Raw genomic sequence first — 22,901 nt, forward strand, 5'->3', positions numbered from 1 at the left:
TGGGGGAGGGGTGGGTGGGTTGTTGAACAATGAAGCCCAGAAGCAAGGTTTTGTTTTGAGGGGTGGAGGGGGTGGAAGAAAGAAGATGATATTGGATTTATATCCCGCCCTCCACTCCGAAGAGTCTCAGAGCGGCTCACAATCTCCTTTACCTTCCTCCCCCACAACAGACACCCTGTGAGGTAGATGAAGATATTGGATTTATATCCCGCCCTCCACTCCAAAGAGTCTCAGAGCGGCTCACAATCTCCTTTACCTTCCTCCCCCACAACGGACACCCTGTGAGGTAGATGAAGATATTGGATTTATATCCCGCCCTCCACTCCAAAGAGTCTCAGAGCGGCTCACAATCTCCTTTACCTTCCTCCCCCACAACAGACACCCTGTGAGGTAGATGAAGATATTGGATTTATATCCCGCCCTCCACTCCAAAGAGTCTCAGAGCGGCTCACAATCTCCTTTACCTTCCTCCCCCACAACGGACACCCTGTGAGGTAGATGAAGATATTGGATTTATATCCCGCCCTCCACTCCAAAGAGTCTCAGAGCGGCTCACAATCTCCTTTACCTTCCTCCCCCACAACAGACACCCTGTGAGGTAGATGAAGATATTGGATTTATATCCCGCCCTCCACTCCAAAGAGTCTCAGAGCGGCTCACAATCTCCTTTACCTTCCTCCCCCACAACGGACACCCTGTGAGGTAGATGAAGATATTGGATTTATATCCCGCCCTCCACTCCAAAGAGTCTCAGAGCGGCTCACAATCTCCTTTACCTTCCTCCCCCACAACGGACACCCTGTGAGGTAGATGAAGATATTGGATTTATATCCCGCCCTCCACTCCAAAGAGTCTCAGAGCGGCTCACAATCTCCTTTACCTTCCTCCCCCACAACAGACACCCTGTGAGATGGGTGGGGCTGGAGAGGGCTTTCACAGCAGCTGCCTTTTCAAGGACAACCTCTGCCAGAGCTATGGCTGACCCAAGGCCATGCTAGCAGGTGCAAGTGGAGGAGAGGAGAATCAAACCCGGCTCTCCCAGATAAGAGTCCGCACACTTAACCACTACACCAAACTGGCTCTCACACTTAACCACTACACCAAACTGAAAGAAAGATCACAATAAAATTTAGAGGTGCTGGAGCTCCACTTCTGTGAGTTCCTGCTCAAAAGGAGGCCTTCCTATCAACAAGCGCTGAGCAAACAGTAGGTTTGAAAATGGCTTCTTCTGCCAAAATCATAATTCGGCAGGATGGGAAAGAGGCGGCTATTTGCGTAAAAGATAATCCCAAGATTCTTGCAGGTGGCACAACAGGTCTACAGTGCCCAAAAAATAACTGTGGCAAAAAACTTACAAACTTCAGGTAATTCAGTAATGTTTTATGACTCTAGGAAAAGGAAAGGTCCCCTGTGCAAGCACCAGTCGTTTCTGACTCTGGGGTGACGTTGCTCTCACGTTTTCACGACAGACTTTTTATGGAGTGGTTTGCCCTTGCCTTCCCCAGTCACCTACACTTCCCCCCCAGCAAGCTGGGTCCTCATTTGACCCACCTTGGAAGGATGGAAGGCTGAGTCAACCTCGAACCGGCTACCTGAAAACCCAGCTTCCGCCGGGGATCGAACTCAGGTCGTGAGCAGAGCTGAGGACTGCAGTATTGCAGCTTTAACACTCCGCGCCACGGGGCTGCTGGCCCAAAAAATAACTGTGAGGGGAAAACTTTGTGGCAAAAAAAAACCTTACAAACTTCAGGTCATTCGGTAATGTTTTTATGACTCTAAGGATAGTTTAAAAACAAGTACAGGCTTAAAGGCAAACAAGTAATTCCTAAAGGCATGTAGATAAACAGTCAGGTAGGTATCAGATGACTTCCAAAATAATCAAGAATCTTAGTTCAAATCCATTTAAAGTTCCAGGTAGGTAAGTATGCTTCTGTTTTCGACAGGACGTTTTTTGTAGCAGGAACTCCTTTGCGTATTAGGCCACATCTCCCCGATGCAGCCAATCCTCCAAGAGCTGACAGGGCTCTTCGTACAGGGCCTAATGTAAGCGCCAGGAGGATTGGCTGCATCAGGGGGTGTGGCCTAATAGGCAAAGGAGCTCTCCTAGAATTCCACCCCTGCATATTAGGCCACACCTCCCTGATGTAGCCAATCCTTCAAGAGCTGACAGGACTCCTCGTACAGGGCCTAACTGTAAGCTCTTGGAGGACCGGCTACATCAGGGAGGCATGGCCTAATATGCAAAGGAGTTCCTGCTACAAAAAAAAAAAGCTCTGACCAGAGGAAGATCTGATCCCTCTGACTCGCAGTCGCTTGTGCCACTACAGGGCAATATTCCCTCTAAACTTCAGAGTCTTGCGAGCAAAAATTCTGCTTTATTAAAAGTGGTCTTAAAAGTGGCGAGCTCCTGCATGAATTAGTGTGCTCTGGGGTCATCCTTCGTGAGCGAAGACAAACATGTGTGAGCTGGAGGCTAAATATCCGTGAGCTTTTTGTTGCTGTTGTTCAGTCGCACAGTCCCCCTGGACCAAGTCACGCCAGGCCCTCCTGTCCTCCACCATCCTCCGAAGTCTGCTCAAATTCGTGTTTGCGACATCAGTCACGCTGTCCAGCCGTCTCTTCTTTTGCCGCCCCCTTCTTCTTTGGCCTTCTGTCTTTGCCAGCATCAGGGTCTGTGAGCTAGCTCACGCTAACTCAGCTTAGAGGGAACACTGCTGCAGGCTGAACCGGAACAGCTTCAATTTTACTCAAATATCTGGGGGAAGGGCAGTGCTTTTTTTAATTTGTAGCAGAAACTCATTTGCATATTAAGCCACACCCTCACGATGTAGCCAATCCTCCGAGAGCTTACAGGGCTCTTCGTGCAGGGCCTACTGTAAGCTCTTGGAGGACTGGCTACATCAGGGGTGTGTGGCCCAGGGGTGGAATTCTAGCAGAAACGCCTTTGCATATTAGGCTCCACCCCCCTGACGTAGCCAATCCTCCGAGAGCTTACAGGGTTCTTCATACAGGGCCTACTGTAAGCTCTTGGAGGACTGGCTACATCAGGGGTGTGTGGCCCAGGGGTGGAATTCTAGCAGAAACGCCTTTGCATATTAGGCTCCACCCCCCTGACGTAGCCAATCCTCCGAGAGCTTACAGGGTTCTTCATACAGGGCCTACTGCAAGCTCTTGGAGGATTGGCTACATCAGGGGTGTGTGGCCCAGGGGTGGAATTCTAGCAGAAACGCCTTTGCATATTAGGCTCCACCCCCCTGACGTAGCCAATCCTCCGAGAGCTTACAGGGCTCTTCATACAGGGCCTACTGCAAGCTCTTGGAGGATTGGCTACATCAGGGGTGTGTGGCCCAGGGGTGGAATTCTAGCAGAACCGCCTTTGCATATTAGGCTCCACCCCCCTGACGTAGCCAATCCTCCAAGAGCTTACAGGGCTCTTCTGACAGGGCCTACTGTAAGCTCTTGGAGGATTGCTGAATCAGGGGTGTGTGGCCTAATATGTAAATGAGTCCCTGCTACAAAAAAGAGGGATCTGAATGGCGGTTAGGTTGTCAACTCTGATGGGGAATGTGTAGAGATTTTCAGGGCGGAGTCTTGGGAGGGCGAGGTTGGGGGAGGGGCCACAGCAGGGTACAGTGCCGTAAAGCCCGCCCTCCAAAGCAGCCACTTTCTCTAGGGGAAGTGATCCCTACAGTCTTGTAATGTCAGGAAATCTTTAGGTACCACCTGGGGGTTGGCAACACCCTAACGGAGGCCATGGCGAGACAACCCCCTTCCACCCACCGCTGCGGTCCCAACCCCCACCCGCTCTCCCTGGGGCCGGCTTTTAAATAACATTAGAAGATCTCCGCTCCCTCGTAGTTTTTAAAGTTTGGGCGCTTGTCTAGATCAGCCTGAGTGCCGCAGTTCTCCCAGCTGGCCACGAGGCGTCAGCAACGGCTTGTCAGATTTTGAGACCTTGAAAAAATCCTGCGCTCGGGGGCTACTGAGAAGAGGATACAAAGAGGTCAACTTGAAAAGGGGAGGGGGGGGAAGAATGTCAGAATATCCAGATCCAGGACTTTTGTGGAGCAGGAACACAGTTCCAGCGGGCTTGGGGTCGGGAGGTATGGCCTAATATGCAAATGAGTTCCTTTCTCGTAGAAAAGCCCTGTGACATCAGGGGACATGGTAGCAGGGAGTGGAATTCTAGTAGGAGCGCCTTTGCGTATTAGGCCACACACCCCTGATGTAGCCAATCCTCCAAGAGCTTACGAGGCTCTTTTTTGTAAGCTCTTGGAGGATTGGCTACATGGGGGGGGGGGCCTAATATGCAAAGGAGCTCCTGCTAGAATTCCACTCCCTGCATGGTCTAATATGCAAATGAGTTCCTGCTGGTCTTTTTCCTACAAAAAAAAAGAGCCCTTTCCAGATCAAAGTAGATATCTCCCCACCACCACCACCTCCAAACAAAATAGCAATAAGGAACCCCAAACCTTGCCTTTATTCCTTCAAATATGTCTATAAAATGAAAAGAACACATTTGATTTGGAGATTTCAGGCCCGGTACGCCGTTTGCTCAAGAAATTCACATCGCGCATGCCTCCAGATGGTAATCTAGAACTTGAAGAGTTCCAGAACTACAGGGAACGCGGATAAAAGAACACAGGGCCATCTGGAGCTGAGGCAGAGAGGCCTTCGCTGTAAGACTCAGTCTGGAATTTCTGCCTTGTAGTGGATTTGGGACCGTGCTGTGTGGCTGCCAACTCCAGGTTGGGAAACTCCTGGAGATCTGGAGGAAGAATCTGGGCATGGCAGCAGGGTTTGGGGAGGACGGGGACCGCAGTGGGGTATAATTCCACCGAGTCGACCTTCCACAAGGCAGCCATTTTCTACAGGGGAACAGGTCTCTGACGTCTGGAGGGCAGCTGTAATTCTGGGAGATCTCCAGGCTCTATCTGGAGGTTGGCAGCCATGAGAAATTCCCGGATTAGCGGGGACGCTGGGAGGGCAGGATTTAGGGAAGGGAGGGAGTTTGGGGAGGGGATGATTTGGTGGGGATGTGATGCCACAATGTTCCCTCCTCCAAAGCAGCCATTTTCTCCTGGGGAACTGATCTCTATAGTCAGGAGATGGGCTGGAATTCCGGGGGATCCCCAGAATTCCTGGAGGCTGGCATCCCTCATTACAAGTTTGTGCACGGATTCCCCACTCCTCCACTTGCAGCTGTTGGAATGCCCTTGGGTCAGCCATAGCTTTTGCAGAGTTGTCCTTGAAAGGGCAGTTGCTGTGAGAACTCTCTCAGCCCCACCCACCTCACAGGGTGTCTATTGTGGGGGAGGAAGGTAAAGGAGATTGTGAGCCCCCCTGAGACTCCGTCCTTGAAAGGGCAGCTTCTGGGAGAGCCCTCTCATCCCCACCCACCTCACAGGGTGTCTGTTGTGGGGGAGGAAGGGAAAGGAGATTGTGAGCCACTCTGAGACTCTTTGGAGTGGAGGGCGGGATATAAATCCAATATCTTCATCTACCTCACAGGGTGTCTGTTGTGGGGGAGGAAGGGAAAGGAGATTGTGAGCCGCTCTGAGACTCTTTGGAGTGGAGGGCGGGATATAAATCCAATATCTTCATCTACCTCACAGGGTGTCTGTTGTGGGGGAGGAAGGGAAAGGAGATTGTGAGCCACTCTGAGACTCTTCAGAGTGGAGGGCGGGATATAAATCCAATATCTTCATCTACCTCACAGGGTGCCTGTTGTGGGAGAGGAAGGTAAAGGAGACTGTAAGCCACTCTGAGACTCTTTGGAGTGGAGGGCAGGGTATAAATCCAATACATTCTATCTCCTTCTACCACAGTGGGATCCGAGGCCACAGAGTCCCCCCTCCAAAGCAGCCCTTTCCTCCAGGGGAACTAATCTCTGTAGTCTGGAGAGGAGCTGGAATTCCTGGGGATCCCCACGTCCTCCCTGGAGGCTGGCATCCCTGAACCTCGGTGGGGTCCAAGGCCACAGAGTCCCGCCCTCCAACGCAGCCCTTTCCTCCAGGGGAACTGATCTCTGCACTCTGGAGAGGAGCTGGAATTCCTGGGGATCCCCAGGTCCCACCTGGAGGCTGGCATCCCTGAACCTCGGTGGGGCACAAGGCCACAGAGTCCCCCCTCCAAAGCAGCCCTTTCCTCCAGGGGAACTGGTCTCTGCAGTCTGGAGAGGAGCTGGAATTCCTGGGGATCCCCAGCTCCCCCCTGGAGGCTGGCATCCCTGAACCTCAGTGGGGCACAAGGCCACAGAGTCCCCCCTCCAAAGCAGCCCTTTCCTCCAGGGGAACTGGTCTCTGCAGTCTGGAGAGGAGCTGGAATTCCTGGGGATCCCCAGCTCCCACCTGGAGGCTGGCATCCCTGAACCTCAGTGGGACACAAGGCCACAGAGTCCCCCCTCCAAAGCAGCCCTTTCCTCCAGGGGAACTGGTCTCTGCAGTCTGGAGAGGAGCTGGAATTCCAGGGGATCCCCAGGTCCCACCTGGAGGCTGGCATCCCTGAACCTCCGTGGGGCACAAGGCCACAGAGTCCCCCCTCCAAAGCAGCCCTTTCCTCCAGGGGAACTGAGCTCTGCAGTCTGGAGAGGAGCGGGAATTCCGGGGGATCCCCAGGTCCCACCTGGAGGCTGGCATCCCTGAACCTCCGTGGGGCACAAGGCCACAGAGTCCCCCCTCCAAAGCAGCCCTTTCCTCCAGGGGAACTGGTCTCTGCAGTCTGGAGAGGAGCTGGAATTCCAGGGGATCCCCAGGTCCCACCAGGAGGCTGGCATCCCTGAACCTCCGTGGGGCACAAGGCCACAGAGTCCCCCCTCCAAAGCAGCCCTTTCCTCCAGGGGAACTGGCCTCTGCAGTCTGGAGAGGAGCTGGAATTCCGGGGGATCCCCAGGTCCCACCTGGAGGCCAGCAGCCCTAAATGCGCCATTAGGGGAGACAGGCAAATGCAGATTACGGTTGCAATCCCTAAGGAAGTTCCCCTGCACAGCTCCTGTCGAAACGAATAAGACCAGAGCACAGATGCGCTTGGGTGCAAGTTTCCTGCTCGTTTCAGTGGGGGGGCCGATGCAATAAATATCGAGCGGGGGGGGGGGATCCTGGGGTGCACCCACAAGGCCATCACGTGCACTTGGAGGCTGCTCCCCCTGGACTCCCCTCGCCCAGTCCCAGACCCAACCTGGCCGAGGCGCAAGCGAGCAAGGATCCTCGCCGGGCGGAGCGTGCCCGACCTGGCGCGGTGCCCGGAGGCCTTGAAGCAATTCATGCCTCCAGCTGGTTGACTGAAGCGAGGGCCGGCTCCCAGCCCACGTGAGCCTGCCTTCTGCCAGCAAAACAGATGCTGGCTTGCTCAGCGGTAATTAAACCGCCCCGAGGGACAGAACCCAGGAGCCCGGACCCTCCCCCTCTCACTCCCCGTCTTGGCCTTGGAGACTGGTAGGCATGGGCTTCCCAATCCCCAGGTCCCAGCGGGGGATCCCCTGGTTTTACAGGCTTCCCCCCTCCCCCAGCCAGCTGGCCGGCGGGGGAAGCTCCACCCCCACAGCCATTATGCACCTCCATGAACGATTCCCATAGGGAATGATGGGGAATTGATCCGCGGGTGTCAGGGGCTCTGGGAAGGCTGTTTTTTGAGGTAGAGGTGCCAAATTTTCCATATAGCATCTAGTGCCTCTCCCCAAAATACCTCCCAAGTTTCAAAAGGATTGGACAAGGGGGTCCAATTCTATGAGCCCCAACAGAAGGTGCCCCTATCCTTCATTATTTTCTATGGAAGGAAGGCATTCTAAAAGGTGTGCAGTCCCTTTAAATGTGATGGCCAGAACTCCCTTTCGAGTTCAATTATGCTTGTCACACCCTTGCTCCTAGCTCCGCCCCCAATGTCTCCTGGCTCCACCCCCAAAGTCTCCTGGCTCCACCCCCAAAGTCCCCAGATATTTCTTGAATTGGACTTGGCAACCCTAGGCACCGCAGCCTGGCCGGCACTAGCCTTTGTCCAGTTGCCAACTCCGGGGTCTGACATTCCGGGAGATTTAGGGGCGGAGCCTGGGCAGGCTGGGGCGTGGGAGGGACCTCACAAGGGTACAATCCGGGCAGGTGTCGTTTTGTAAAAAAAAAAAAAAAAACAGGCAGCAGAGCTCATTAGCACAGCTCGTTAGCATATCCCCCCCCCAAGCCAAAAGTAAACTGATGCAAGAAAGGAGAGCCCCGGGCGAGCGAGGCCTGCTTGGGCTGGCTAGAGATCCGGCCAGCCCAAGCAGGCCTCGCTCACCTGGGGCTCTCCTGGGCCGTCCCCACCAGTCAAAAGGCCAGCAAGCCGATGGCTGCCCAAAATCACATCAGAAGTGGAGAAAGGGTGGGGCGGGCTTCTCCAGGGGTTAACGAGGGCTGCTGGGGATGTGGCACGCCTGGTTTACAGGGCTCTTAGTGCAGGGCCTACTGTCAGCTCCAGGAGGATTGGCTACATCAGGGGGGCGTGGCCTAAGATGCAAAGGAGCTCTCCTAGAATTCCGCCCCTGCAGATTAAGCCACACACCCCTGCTGTAGCCAATCTTCCTGGAGTTTACAGGGCTCTTAGTGCAGGGCCTACTGTCAGCTCCAGGAGGATTGGCGACATCAGGGGGTGTGGCCTAATATGCAAAGGAGCTCCTGCTACAGAAAAAGCCCTGGGTATATAGATGTAGAGTCCGCCCTCCAAAGCAGCCATTTTCTCCAGAGAACCGATCTCTTCAGTGTGAAAAGCACTGGCAATTCTGGGGCAGCGTTCCCTCTAATCTGAGTTAGCGTGAGCCAGCTCACAGCTTTTTAGCCTCCGGCTCACGCCTTTTTAGTCTTAGCGCTGGAAGGAGGACCCCAGAACAAACTGATTTATGCAGCAGTCAATGCTCAAAAGTAGAATTTTGGCTCACAAGACTCCACAGCTCAGAGGGAGCATCGTTCTGGGGTCATGGCAGGCCCCATTTAAGCCTGGGACAAACCAGAAGAGAGACGGGGAAAGGGGGAGCCGCGACCGAAGGGGTGCTGGCGAAACCCAGGCTGCTTCCTTGACGCTGGCGTCAAGCCTTTTGGAACAGCCCGATAGCCGGGGGTGGAATTCTAGCAGGAGCTCCTTTGCCTATTAGGCCACGCCCCTACGATGCAGCCAATCCTCCAAGAGCTTTCAAGGCTCTTTTTTGTAAAGTCTCGGAGGACTGGCTACATCCGGGCAGGGGTGTGGCCTAATAGGCAAAGGAGCTCCTGCAAGAATTCCACCCCTGCCGATAACGAAAACGTTTTAGCAGGGAGAGCTTCTGCCGGAGAAATTTAGCTTGGCGGAAAGCGATCCTAAGTTTCCGTGTGCCTGTTTAAGGCGTTGGAGGGTGGCGTTCCAGGGAAACTCCGGATGGAAATAGGGGAAGTGGAACAAAACTCCGGACGGAAATAGGGGAAGTGGAACAAAACAAGTGTCAGGTCTTGGGTTAGTTTGCAGCTGAAACCCAACCCTTCAATTACCTCCCCTTGAGCAATTTCTACCCCCCCCCCCACTGTGCTTCACCCCCTCCCCCCCACAACACTGCTCCTTAAGAGCCCCCGTGGCGCAGAGTGGTAAAGCTGCAGTACTGCAGTCTGAGCTTTCTTCTCACGACCTGAGGATCCCAGCGGAAGCTGGTTTCAGGTAGCCGGCTCCAGGTTGACTCAGCCTTCCACCCTTCCGAGGTCGGTCAAATGAGCACCCAGCTTGCTGGGGGGAAAGCATAGATGACTGGGGAAGGCAATGGCAAACCACCCCGTCAAAAGTCTGCCGGGAAAACGTCGTGAAAGCAATGTCACCCCAGAGTCGGAAATGACTGGTGTTGGCACAGGGGACTACGTTGACCTTTTTAATCTCCTTGCCTCAGGCGTCTGCAGTTCAACAGCCTCTCTTCCCCTCCCCTCAACCATTCCTGTTAATAATCCCTTATTCAGCTTCTCGGCTTAGCTTGGGAGGAGTTAGAACAACACACTGTGGGGGGGGGGGGGACAGAACCACCCTGGATTGGAGGAACTGTGCCATCTTGACAACTGTGTATTGCGGTTGCTGAGCAACTGCGAGACAATTACCATCCTCACGTGATGTGGCGTGCCCCTAAAATACCCAAATTCCGCAAGCAGGAAACCCCAAACGGCACAGTCATAAAGGAGCGACTCCTTTTCTGGGACTCAGGCCGCATTTGCATCGTGGTTATTTCTCGGGTGCTTTTAGAGTTCCAGTTGTCATCATGAAAGGAAAAAGGAAGGGCCCCCTGTGCGAGCCCCAGTCGTTTCCGACACTGGGGTGACGTTGCTTTCACAATGTTTTCACTGCAGACTTTTTAAAGGGGTGGTTTGCCACGGCCTTCCCCATTCATCTACGCTTCCCCCCCCCCAGCAAGCTGGGGACTCATTTTACCGACCTCGGAAGGATGGAAGGCTGAGTCAACCTCGAGCCGGCTGCCTGAAAACCCAGCTTCCGCCGGGGATCGAACTCAGGTCGTGAGCAGAGCTTAGGACTGCAGTGCTGCAGCTTTCGCACTCTGCACCACGGGGCTGTCATCGTGAGCTGTTCTCAAAAAGGGAGGGTAGCGACGATGGAGAGCAGAAAGCCCAGGGACTATAAAGCTATCGATATCTTCGAAAATCAGCCACAAAGTTTTCCGGGTGTAGAATTCTGCACTGCAGCCAGGGGTGGAATTCTAGCAGGAGCTCCTTTGCCTATTAGGCCACACGCCCCTGACGCAGCCAGTCCTCCAAGAGCTTACAAAAATACCCTTGTAAGCTCTTGGGAGGATTGGCTACATCAGGGGTGCGTGGCCTAATAGGCAAAGGAGCTCCTGCTAGAATTCCACCCCTGGCCACAGCAAAATGTTTCCTCTGCTCGTGAGGCTCCCCTGGACAGCTGGACAAGCGAGTACATCCGCCCTGCCCAAGTGAATGGCCAAACCTACAGGGCCACTCAGTTGTAACCTGGCCAGAGCGGCTGCCCATGGTGCCCGCTCACCCACTGCCTTTGTTTGCTTTGCCAACAGAAGAAGAAGATATTGGATTTCTATCCCACACTATACTCTGAATCTCACAGTCTCACAGCGCTCACAATATCCTTTACCTTTCCCACCCCCGCACAACAGACACCCTGTGAGGTGGGCAGGGCTGAGAGGGCTCTCACAGCAGCTGCCCTTTCAAGGAAAGAGTCTCAGAGCGGCCTACAATCTCCTTTCCCTTCCTCCCCAACAACAGACACCCTGTGAGGTGGGCAGGGCTGAGAGGACTCTTACAGCAGCTGCCCTTTCAAGGACAGAGTCTCAGAGCGGCCTACAATCTCCTTTCCCTTCCTCCCCAACAACAGACACACTGTGAGGTGGGTGGGGCTGGAGAGGGCTCTCACAGCAGCTGCCCTTTCAAGGACAGAGTCTCAACAGCCTACAGTCTCCTTTCCCTTCCTCCCCCACAACAGATGCCCTGTAAGGTGGGTGGGGCTGAGAGGGCTCTCCGAGCAGCTGCCCTTTCAAGGACAGAGTCTCAGAGCGGCTCACAATCTCCTTTCCCTTTGTCCCCCACAACAGACACCCTGTGAGGTGGGTGGGGTTCAGAGGGCTATCACAGCAGCTGCCCTTTCAAGGACAGAGTCTCAGAGCGGCCTACAATCTCCTTTCCCTTCCTCCCCCACAACAGACACCCTGTGAGGTGGGTGGTGCTGAGAGAGCTCTGACAGAAGCTGCCCTTTCAAGGACAACTCCTACGAGAGCTATGGCTGGCCCAAGGCCGTTCCAGCAGCTGCAAGTAGAGGAGTGGGGGAATCCAACTGGCTCTCCCAGATTAGAGTCCACGCACTTCACCATCACACCAAACTGGCTCTCAGTGTGTGAAGACGCAACCAGGGCGCAAAGTGGCCGCTGTTCCAGCTGAACGTTCTGAGCCAAGTGGCCCCTGCAGAGCGATCAGGGATTGGCTTGGTTCCCTCCTCTCAGAGGGCAGCAGCCAATGAGAATAGCCCTGGGAAAACGAACTGCGTTGATCTGCGTGAGAAGGACAAGATTCGTCTAGTAGCCTCGTAAAGCCCCACGAGATTTCTGGGGTAGAAACCTTTGTGAGTCAACACTCAGGATAGCTGAGGAAGGGAGCTCTGACTCTCGAAAGAGCCTCTTCTGCAAACTCGCGAACCTTTAAGGCAGGGGTGGCCGAACAGCAGCTCAGGAGCCACACAATGTGGCTCTTTCACGCATATTGTACGGCTCTCAAAGCCCCCACCCAACTGGTTGGCTTGGAGAAGGCAGTTTTCTCTTTAAATCACTTTGCCAAGCCAAGCCAACCAGCAGCATGGAGAATGCATTTAAAGTTGTTTCCTTTCTACCTCTCTCCCTTTCCCCTCCCCATTTATTTTCCTTCCTTCCCTCCCTCCAACATCTGATACTCTCAAACATCTGACATTTATTCTCTCTGTGCTCTTACGTTAAGAAGATAGAAGATATTGGATTTATATCCCGCCCTCCACTCCAAAGAGTCTCAGAGCGGCTCATAATCTCCTTTCCCTTCCTCCCCCACAACAGACATCCTGCGAGGTGGGTGGGGCTAAGAGAGCTCTTACAGCAGCTGCCCTTTTAAGGACAACCTCTGCCGGGGCTATGGCTAACCCAAGGCCATTCCAGCAGGTGCAAGTGGAGGAGTGGGGAATCAAACCCGGTTCTCCCAGATAAGAGTCCACACACTTAACCACTACACCAAACTGGCTCTGGTTAAGCAAGTTTGGCCAGCTCTGCTTTAAGGTTTCTACTGGACCGGAATCCAGCTATTCTCCTGCAGACCAACCCAGCCACTCTCTGAAACAAGAAACGTCTCTTCAGGAGGCACCACACTGCTCTCCAGCAAGTTCACGTCCTCTTGAGAGCTTCCCTTCCCAATCTTGCATTCTGCTCCACCCACCTCTGTTCCCAAGACATAAGAGAACATAAAGGAAGCTATGCTGGGTCAGGCCAATGGCCCCTCCAGTCCAACACTCTGTGTCACATAAGAACATAAGAGAAGCCATGCTGGATCAGGCCAATGGCCCATCCAGTCCAACACTCTGTGTCACATAAGAACATAAGAGAAGCCATGCTGGATCAGGCCAATGGCCCATCCAGTCCAACACTCTGTGTCACATAAGAACATAAGAGAAGCCCTGTTGGATCAGGCCAATGGCCCCTCCAGTCCAACACTTTGTGTCACACAGCAGCCATAACCCCAGGTGCCCTCAGGAGGTCCACCAGTGGGGCCAAGGCACTAGAACCCCTCTCACTGTTGCCCCTCCCAGGCACCAAGAATGCAGAGCATCACTGCCCCAGACATAAGAACAGAAGAGAAGCCATGCTGGATCAGGCCAATGGCCCATCCAGTCCAACACTCTGTGTCACACAGCGGCCGTAACCCCAGGTGCCCTCAGGAGGTTCATCAGTGGGGCCAGAACACTAGAAGCCCTCCCACTGTTGCTCTTCCCAAGAACCAAGAATCCAGAGCATCACTGCCCCAGACATGAGAACAGAAGAGAAGCCAGGTTGGATCAGGCCAATGGCCCATCCAGTCCAACATTTTGTGTCCCACAGTGGCCAAAAAACCCAGGAGCCATCAGGAGGTCCATCAGTGGGGCCAGGACACCAGAAGGCCTCCCACTGTTGCCCCTCCCAAGAAACAAGAATCCAGAGCATCCCTGCCCCAGACAGAGAGTTCCAACGATAAGCTGTGGCTAACGGCCACTGATGGACCTCTGCTCCAGATGCTTATCCAATCCCCTCTTGAAGCCGTCTATGCTTGCAGCCGCCACCGCTCCTCGACCACCACCCCCGCCCCACCTCCGTCCCGCATCTCGTACTTGTTGAAGAGGTTCAGGCCGATCCGGTACTGGCGCCGCTGCACGATGTCGTTGTTGAAGGCCGGCGAGTCCCAGCTGTGCCGCGTCTCCCGCTGGTAGGTCTGTTTGCAGGGCCCGCCGGGGGCCGAGGCGGTGGCGGTGGCTGGCGGGGGAGGGTCCCGGAGGCTGTCGCGCGAGGAGGAGCCCGAGCTGCAGTTGATGGTCTCGTTGGAGTTGGTGGTGCTGTTGAGGCTGTCGTTGTCGCCGTCCGAGTTGTCCGGCGGCGGGGGCGGGGGCAGGCGGCCGGGGGCCTGGGGGGGCGGCAGAGGCAGAGGTGGGGGGGGCTGGTTGGGCTCGGGGTGATAATGCCGGTGCGGGTGCGGGGAACGGGCGGGCCCACCGGGGTGCTTGAGGGTGCCGTGGGGGCTGCAGCCGTCTTGCTCGTACATGAGGCCCCGGTTTAGAGAACCCCGGTCCGAGCGGTCGCTGAGGTCGACCGAGCTGTCGCTGGGCGGCTCGATGGTGAGCAAAGGGAGGTGGGCGGCCCGCAGGCGGAAGTCCCGGCATTCCATACAAGGCGTGCTGCGCCGGCTGCCGCCCCCGTTCTCCCGGCTATCCTCCCGCTGGGGCCCACCCCAGTACTCCGGCCGAGGGGGTGGCGGGACGGGCCCTCCTCCGCCGGACTCGGGGGGCTCGGTACTGGGCGGGCGCTCGAGCGAGAGGGGCGACGTGGGACCCCCCTCGTCCAGGTACAGCGTCACGTCACTGAAAGAAGTGGCCGCGCTGTCTCCCTGCTGCTCCTTGGACTCGCTCTTCTCCAGAGAGGGGCCGCCCGGCCCTCCCTCTTGCCCCAGCGGGTGGCAATTCAGAGCTTCGTCAATGGACTCTGCCAAAGATTTTACCTGTTGGGAGGCACAGAAGGAAGTTAGCCAGGGCGGAGCCGGAGCGGAGCCGCGAGCCGCCTGCGGGAAAGGAGGGGGCGGCGGGGCCAAAGCGCAGCCGGGGAACCCAAGCTCGGAGTCCTGCGTGGATGAAGCAAATGGGCACGTCTAGTTCGGGCATTTGCAAACAGAAAAGAAATGAACCAATCAAAGCATGCTGCGGGTAACCTTCTGGGGCATTTAGAGCAGGGGTGTCGTACATGCAGCTCGGGGGGCCGAATCAGGCCCCTGGAAGGCTCCTGTCAGGCCCCCGAGCAACTGGCTGTCGTCTGCTTCCTTCTCTATATATCTTGCTTCCTTCTGCATCGCAGCTCGCTTTGCGAGGCTTGCTCAATCGCACAGGAGCTACAGAGCAACGCCTCTATCTTCTCCATTGGCTGAGGCTCCCCCCCTCCCAGTCCCCTGGGGAAGGAAAGAAAGAGCCGGAGCTTCCTTTGCCCAGTTCCCTGGAAAACCATGGGAGAAATACAAAGAAGGCATCCTTAAGACCAATGAGTGCTAACATTTTAAGCTTTATAAAATTTACATCTCTGCTACCTAATCTTAAATGGGTACACACGTGGCCTGGCCCAACATGGCTCGGACCAACCCAACACGGCCTGGCCCAATAAGGTCACATTTATGTCAGTTCTGGCCCTCGTAACAAATGAGTTCGACACCCCAGACTTAGAGATCTGTCCTGAACCCTTTTAAATCAGCAGAAGCCACGGAGGTGAGGACAGTGCGACTCAACTTAGGATGAATGAAACGTCAAATGAAAGCACAGAGCATGAAGAAGGCGAGCACCGCTGTTAAGAGGGCTGGTCCTACACGGAGGGAGACCTGGGTTCCTGCTTCGGCTTAACCACACTGGTTGACCTTGGAAGAATGGAAGGCTGAGTTAACCTTGAGCTGGCTACCTGAACCCAGCTTCCGCCGGGATTGAACTCAGGTCGTGAGCAGAGAGTTTGGACTGCAGTGCCACAGCTTTCCCACTCTGCGCCACAGAGCTCTTCCTGAACTAAGTCGCACCCTTCTAAATCTGCAGAAACGAGAAAGGAGAGCCCCGGGCGAGCGAGGCCTGCTCGGACTGGCTAGAGACCCAGCCAGCCCAAGCAGGCCTCGCTCGCTTGGGACTCTCCTCAGCCGTCCCCCCACCCCCACACAGTCAAAAGGCCAGCAAGCCATCCACCACCCCAAATCACATAAGAAGTGGAGAAAAGGTGGCGTGGGCTTCTGAAGTGAGAAGGGTGTGACTCGATTTAGGATGAATGAAACGTCAACTTAAAGCACAGAGCATGAAGAAGGGAAGCACCGCTGTTAAAAGGGCTGGACCGACACGGAGGGAGACGTGGATTTCTGCTCCTGCTTAACCACACTGGTCGCCCTTGGGCCACTTCCCTTCTCTAAGCCTGCGGTTGTCAGGGCGTCCTGTCCGCTCTTGTGAGATCTTTGGAGGCTGGCCAGGATACTGTCATTAATAAGCAGACAGCATTGCAAAAGAACAAAAAAGGAAAGAAAGAAAGAAAGAAAGAGCGATGCACTATCAAAAGCTTGATAAATCGAAAAAAAGGAACGCAAAACCCACGGTCAATGCAAGCGGCAGTATCTGAGCCCTCTCCGGCTTCTGGCTTTGAGAGCAGGCGGAAATGAAGAGAGAGCGGACGCGGGGGGGGTGGGGAGAGTTTACATACAAGAACAGAGGCAAGTGGATTTACGTGGGTCTCTGCTTACTCCGTGTTTATTCTGGCACATTTGTTTCGCTTCTCTCCTTTTTGTCGCTGGCGAGCAAGGATTTCTCTCCGGGTGACTAGACAGGGAAACTTTTCTCAGCTGGAGGAGAACTAGTTCTCCTTGTCTTCGGCCTGTTTATATGTCAACGAAGACGTACAAGCAAGATGCCCTGGTAGGCCAGTCTAGTACAAACGTCCCAGGCCCGTAACTGAAAGACTTGGAGGGACGGTGGCTCAGTGGCAGAGCATCTGCTTGGGAAGCAGAAGGTCCCAGGTTCAATCCCTGGCACCTCCAACTAAAAAGGGTCCAGGCAAGTAGGTGTGAAAAACCTCAGCTCAAGACCCTGGAGAGCCACTGCTGGTCAGGGGAGGGATGGCGGCTCACTGGTAGAGCATTTGCTTGGTAAGCAGACGGTCCCAGGTTCAATCCCGGGCATCTCCCAAAAAGGCTCCAGGCAAAGAGGTGTGAAAAACCTCAGCTTGAGACCCTGGAGAGCCGCTGCCAGTCTGAGTAGACAATACTGACTTTGATGGACCGAGGGTCTGATTCAGTAGAAGGCAGCTTCATATGTTCATATGTTGACTTAAGGGGAGTGATTCCCCGTTGTGTACTCGCGGCTGCTGTGAATGCAGAAGCATCTGCCGCCGCAACGAAGTACAGTGTGGTGGGGTGGAATTCTGTAGCCTTTTCTCCCTACGATTCTATGCCCTTGCGTCCCCCCAACAGGCGACTCTTTGCAAAGGTTTGTTTAAAAATACAGTTGTAGCTATGCCGGTACAGCGTTTTAACACTGTAGCAAGATAGCAACTAGTGTCTTAAAAGAAAAAGCCAGTGGAAAGCCCATGAGTGGCTGCATGCAGCTGAGAACAGTGGGCACAAGGAGACAGAGAGGGGAATCATCTTAGAATCATAAGAGTTGGAAGGGACCTCCAGGGTCATCTAGTCCAACCCCCTGCACAATGCAGGACACTCACAAACACCTCCCCCTAAATTCACAGGCTCTTCATCGCTGACAGATGGCCATCTAGCCTCTGTTGAAAAACCTCCAAGGAAAGAGAACCCACCACCTCCCAAGGAGGAAGCCTGTTCCACTGAGGAACTGCTCTAAACTCACAAACACCTCCCCCTAAATTCACAGGCTCTTCATCGCTGACAGATGGCCATCTAGCCTCTGTTGAAAAACCTCCAAGGAAAGAGAACCCACCACCTCCCAAGGAGGAAGGCTGTTCCACTGAGGAACCGCTCTAACAGTCAGGAAGTTCTTCCTAATGTTGAGCTGGAAACTCTTTGGATTTAATTTCAACCCATTGGTTCTGGTCCTACCTTCCAGGGCCTTCTTCGGCCATCTAGTCCAACCTCCTGCACAATGCAGGACACTCACAAATACCTCCCCCTAAGTTCACAGGATCAGCATTGCTGTCAGAGGGCCATCTAGCCTCTGTTGAAAAACCTCCAAGGAAGGAGAGCCCACCACCTCCCGAGGAGGAAGCCTGTTCCACTGAGGAACCAGTTTAACTGTCAGGAAGTTCTTCCTAATGTTGAGGTGGAAACTCTTTGGATTTAATTTCAACCTGTTGGTTCTGGTCCTACCTTCTGGGGCCTTCTGGGGCCATCTAGTCCAACTCCCTGCATAATGCAGGGGATTCACAAATCCCGCCCCCACACATACAGTGACCCCTGCTCTGTGCCAGGAAGATGGACAAAAACCCCTCCAGGATCCTTGGCAAAAGAGGAAGTTGCTGCCTGACCTCCAAGTGCCAATCAGCATTTCCGTGGGTAAGAAAGGGCCATCGAACTCAGCACTGACGCAGCCCTTCCTGCCCTTCCTCTCACAATCTTCCTAAGTTCACAGGATCAGCACTGCTGAATCAGCAAGGGAAATGGTGCTGATATGTGCAGAAGGTTCTTAAACTCTGCCCCCCCTGCCATCTGCACAAGGACCAAACTTGCCCTGAGTAAGAACATAAGAACATAAGAGAAGCCACGCTGGATCAGGCCAATGGCCCATCCAGTCCAACACTCTGTCACACAGTGGCAATTTTTTATATATATATACTAAAGCAGGGGTGTCCAACATGAGGCTCAGGGGCTGAATCAGGCCAAAGGGCTCCTATCAGGCCCCCGAGCAACTGGCTGCCATCTGCTTCCTACTCCCTATCTCTTGCTTCCTTCTGCATTGCAGCTTGCTTTGCAAGGCTTGCTCAGTCGCACAGGAGCTACAGAGCAAAACTTCTATTTTCTCAATTGGCTGAAGCGCCTCCTTTGAGGAGGAAGGGGGGAAGGCAGAGCTTGTTTTTCCAGGCTCCCTCAATCGCACAGTGGAGTTGCTGATCCAAGCCTCTCTTTCTTCTGTTGGCTGAGGCTCCTCTCCCTCCTGGTCCCCTGGGGAAGGAAGGAAAGAGCCAGAGCTTCCTTTGCTCAGTTCCCTGGATCCCATGGGAGAGATACAAAGACAGCACCATTAAGACCAATGAGTGCTAATGTTTTAAGCATGCTTTAAGGTTGTTGTTTTTAATTGATTGCGTTTGATGTGTCCTTTATAAAGCTTATATCTCTACTAGACAGGGTTTTTAGTTTATCCTTGGTTTTAACACTAATTTTACATCTCCTGTGTCTTTAAGTTTGCATTCGTATTTTATGTATATTTTAGGTGGTATCATATTTTAGTCTTGTATAATAATTATTGCATAATCGTATAACCTTTTATTGATTATGAATTGGACTTTTATGAATTGTTTGCTGGTCTATGACCATTATAAATAAATTCAGATGTGGAGTTGTGGTCAGTCACACCGAGCAACTGACCCTGCATAAGATACTATCTCTGCTACCTAATCTTAAATAGGTACACAGATGGCCTGGCCCAACACGGCTCGGCCCAACCTGACAACCTACCTACCTGTCTGTCTGTCTGTCTGTCTGTCTGTCTGTCTGTCTGTCTGTCTGTCTGTCTGTCTGTCTATCTGTCTATCTATCTATCTATCTATCTATCTATCTATCTATCTATCTATCTATCTATCTATCTATCTATCTATCTATCTATCTTCATCATCATTATCTATCTATCTGTCTGTCATCATTATCTATCTATCTATCTATCTATCTATCTATCTATCTATCTATCTATCTATCTATCTATCTATCTATCTATCTATCTATCTATCTGTCTGTCCGTCATCTATCTTCATCATCATTGTCTCTGTCTGTCTGTCTCTGTTGGTCTCTGTCTGTCATCTATCTTCATCATTATCTGTCTGTCTGTCTGTCTTTGTCATCATTATCTATCTATCTATCTATCTATCTATCTATCTATCTATCTATCTATCTATCTATCTATCTATCTATCATCTATCTATCTATCTATCTATCTATCTATCTATCTATCTATCTATCTATCTATCTATCTATCTTCATCATCATTATCTATCTATCTGTCTGTCTTTGTCATCATTATCTATCTATCTGTCTGTCTGTCTGTCTGCCTGCCTGCCTGTCCGTCATCTATCTTCATCATCATTGTCTCTGTCTGTCTGTCTCTGTTGGTCTCTGTCTGTCATCTATCTTCATCATCATTATCTGTCTGTCTGTCTGTCTGTCATCTATCTATTTTCATCATCATCATTATCTATCTATCTATCTATCTATCTATCTATCTATCTATCTATCTGTCTGTCTGTCTGTCTGTCTGTCTGTCTGTCTGTCTGTCCGTCATCTATCTTCATCATCATCATTATCTGTCTGTCTACCTGCCTAATAAGATTCAAACAATAATTTTAAAAGTGTCAAATATGTACTTCATAATATTTAGTCTTTATAGGTAAAGACTGCCAACAACCTGGAGGGGGGAAAAGAGTCTTTCCCCTGCCCCAACCTGGGGATTGGCAACCCTAGATTTGAGACACAACGAAGGGGAAAGCTCAAGGGAGACTGTCCAACAAGGAAGAGACCAAGAGGGACGATCAAAACAACTGCAGAAAGTAGGGGTGCCAGTCCCCAGCTCCTGACGGGGTCTCCCTCCCCTGGTTTTTGGGGCGTCTGCTTGCCACTGCTCCACCCCCAAACAGCAATGCCTAACCCCAAAACGAGGACATTACCCGGAAGTGATGTCATCACATCAGACATTACCTTGTGACGCACCGGTTTGGGGGCAAAACTCCTATGATTTGAAGCTGGTTATACCATAGAGCTTTGCCCCCAAACCAGAGTGTCGCTGCGCAACATCCCCGACGTGATGACATCCCAGAATGTCCCCCTAAGCCCCCTGCTGGAGTGACGAAAGGACCTGGCGACCTTAGCAGAAATACAAGGAAATCCCTGTGAAAGTCTCGACAAGGACAGACCGTCCCATTTGCTGAGTACGCTGCAATTCGTGAACTCCAGCCATATAACTCAGAATATCTCAAATTACTCTCTCTCTAAACTTTCTTCACTTGACATATCTTCTTCCTACCTTTGTCAGCAGTGTCATGGTCTGAACTTTTCATAGAATCCTAGAGTTGGAAGGGACCACCAGGGTCATCTAGTCCAACCCCCTGCACAATGCAGGACACTCACAAAGATCCCCCCGTCTAAATTCACAGGATCCTCATTGCTGTCAGAGGGCCATCTAGCCTCTGTTGAAAAACCTCCAAGGAAGGGGAGCCCACCACCTCCCAAGGAGGAAGCCTGTTCCACTGAGGAACTGCTCTAAACTCACAAACACCTCCCCCTAAATTCACAGGACCCTCATTGCTGTCAGAGGGCCATCTAGCCTCTGTTTAAAAACCTCCAAGGAAGGAGAACCCACCACCTCCCAAGGAGGAAGCCTGTTCCACTGAGGAACCGCTCTCACGGTCAACAAGTTCTTCCTAATGTTGAGCCGGAAACTCTTCTGATTTAATTTCAACCCATTGGTTCTGGTCCTACCTTCGGGGGCCACAGAAAACAATTCCGCACCCTCCTCTATAGCTTTATATTGTCATGGAGTGCTACCTGCCACAGTTCTAATTACTTCTTACTGCTATTTATACTGTTTTTTGATTTGCATAAATGTACAAATCTCTCTTAATATATTATTTAATTTTTAAATTACTTGATCAATGCTGCTTGATCATGATTTTCTTCTTCATACGTAACGATGTTACTGTGTTCTTCTTAATCAGTGTTGATCACTTGTTTGCAACTGCTAATTACTTGGTTATACTCGATATTCCTTTCTGTGCTATTAACTGCGTTATTGTTTCTTTGTACTACTGTTTCTTTTTATGTTGAAAAAACTTCAATAAAAAGTTAATTAGAAGAATAGAATCCTAGAGTCGGAAGGGAACTCCAGGGTCATCTAGTCCAACCCTCTGCACAATGCAGGAAACTCGCAAAGGAAGGAAGGAAAGATCCCCTGTGCAAGCACCAGTCATTTCCGACTCTGGGGTGACGTTGCTTTCACAACATTTTCACGGCAGACTTTTTAACAGGGTGGTTTGCCATTGCCTTTCCCCCCAGCAAGCTGGGTAATCATTTTACTGACCTCAGAAGGATGGAAGGCTGAGTCAACCTCAAGCCGGCTATCTGAGAACCCAGCTTCCACCAGGGATCGAACTCAGGTGGTGAGCAGAGCTTAGGACTGCAGTACTGCAGCTTTAACACTCTGCGCCACGGGGCTCTTAACTCACAAAGACCTCCCCCTAAATTCACAAGATCTGCATTGCTGTCAGATGGCCGTAGAAATGACTAAGAAACAAGGATAGATGGGAGCGGGGCAGCTGGGCACAGCCTACCTGCTTCGAGAAGGAATCCTCCAGCTCCGTGATATCATTGCAGAAGCCTCCGGAAGAGGAATGCAGAGAGTTGCCGTCCAAGCCGGCCCGGCAGGAGCCGCCGTAGGGTAAGCCCCGGTCCAGCGGGTGGGGGCGAGCGCTGGCCATGGTCCCCTCGTCGAGTGAGGCGGGCTTGCCTTCGAAGTAAGGGGCGTTCTGGGCCTTGTCGTACTCCTCAAAGGAGTACTGCATCCGCATGTTGGACAGGATGATCCGCCGCGACATGCGGCTCTCGGACGCCGAGCTGCGCAGGCGCTCAAACTTCTTGTTCATGCGATACTGCCGGAAGGCCGTTTGGATGGTGCGGGCCGCTCTCCGGCTTAGGAAATAGCCCCCATATTTCCGCTCCAGCATCTCCACCTGCGGTGAGCAGCAGAGGATCAGACGGGGACGAGAGCGGGGATTCGAGCGAGGCAGTGCGGGGCAATAGGGACACGGGGAATCAGGAAGTGGGTAGTGCGGACAGAACTATGCTGACCAAGGAGGCCAGTACAACCGGCCTCAAGGAACGCTCAGAAATGATCGCACAGTGAGCCCGGAAAAGGGACATGGAGGAACACAGAAGCTCTGGGAGCGTCTCCCGTCTCATCCCACTTGGGATCCTCCCAGAGCCTCTTCCCAGGTGAGCTCTCCCTCCAAG

The 22,901-nt window shown here is 52.9% G+C and overlaps 1 protein-coding gene across 5 annotated transcripts in view; it reads right to left on the reverse strand.

Annotated features, from left to right (window-relative positions):
• Positions 1-22,901, reverse strand: part of IQSEC2 (IQ motif and Sec7 domain ArfGEF 2) — a 368,004-nt gene that overhangs the window by 46,871 nt on the left and 298,232 nt on the right. For 4 of the 5 annotated variants that reach the window (XM_060251903.1, XM_060251901.1, XM_060251904.1 and 1 more), the window contains 2 exons: positions 22,223-22,621; positions 13,837-14,717 (listed from right to left, as the gene is read on the reverse strand). In XM_060251903.1, coding sequence (XP_060107886.1) covers positions 13,837-14,717; positions 22,223-22,621 — 1,280 coding nt within the window. The remainder of the gene's footprint in view (positions 1-13,836; positions 14,718-22,222; positions 22,622-22,901) is intronic. The other variant, XM_060251902.1, reaches the window with a different exon arrangement.

This window comes from Heteronotia binoei, chromosome 13 (genome assembly GCF_032191835.1).
Source record: "Heteronotia binoei isolate CCM8104 ecotype False Entrance Well chromosome 13, APGP_CSIRO_Hbin_v1, whole genome shotgun sequence".
NCBI classification, from domain to species: domain Eukaryota; kingdom Metazoa; phylum Chordata; class Lepidosauria; order Squamata; family Gekkonidae; genus Heteronotia; species Heteronotia binoei.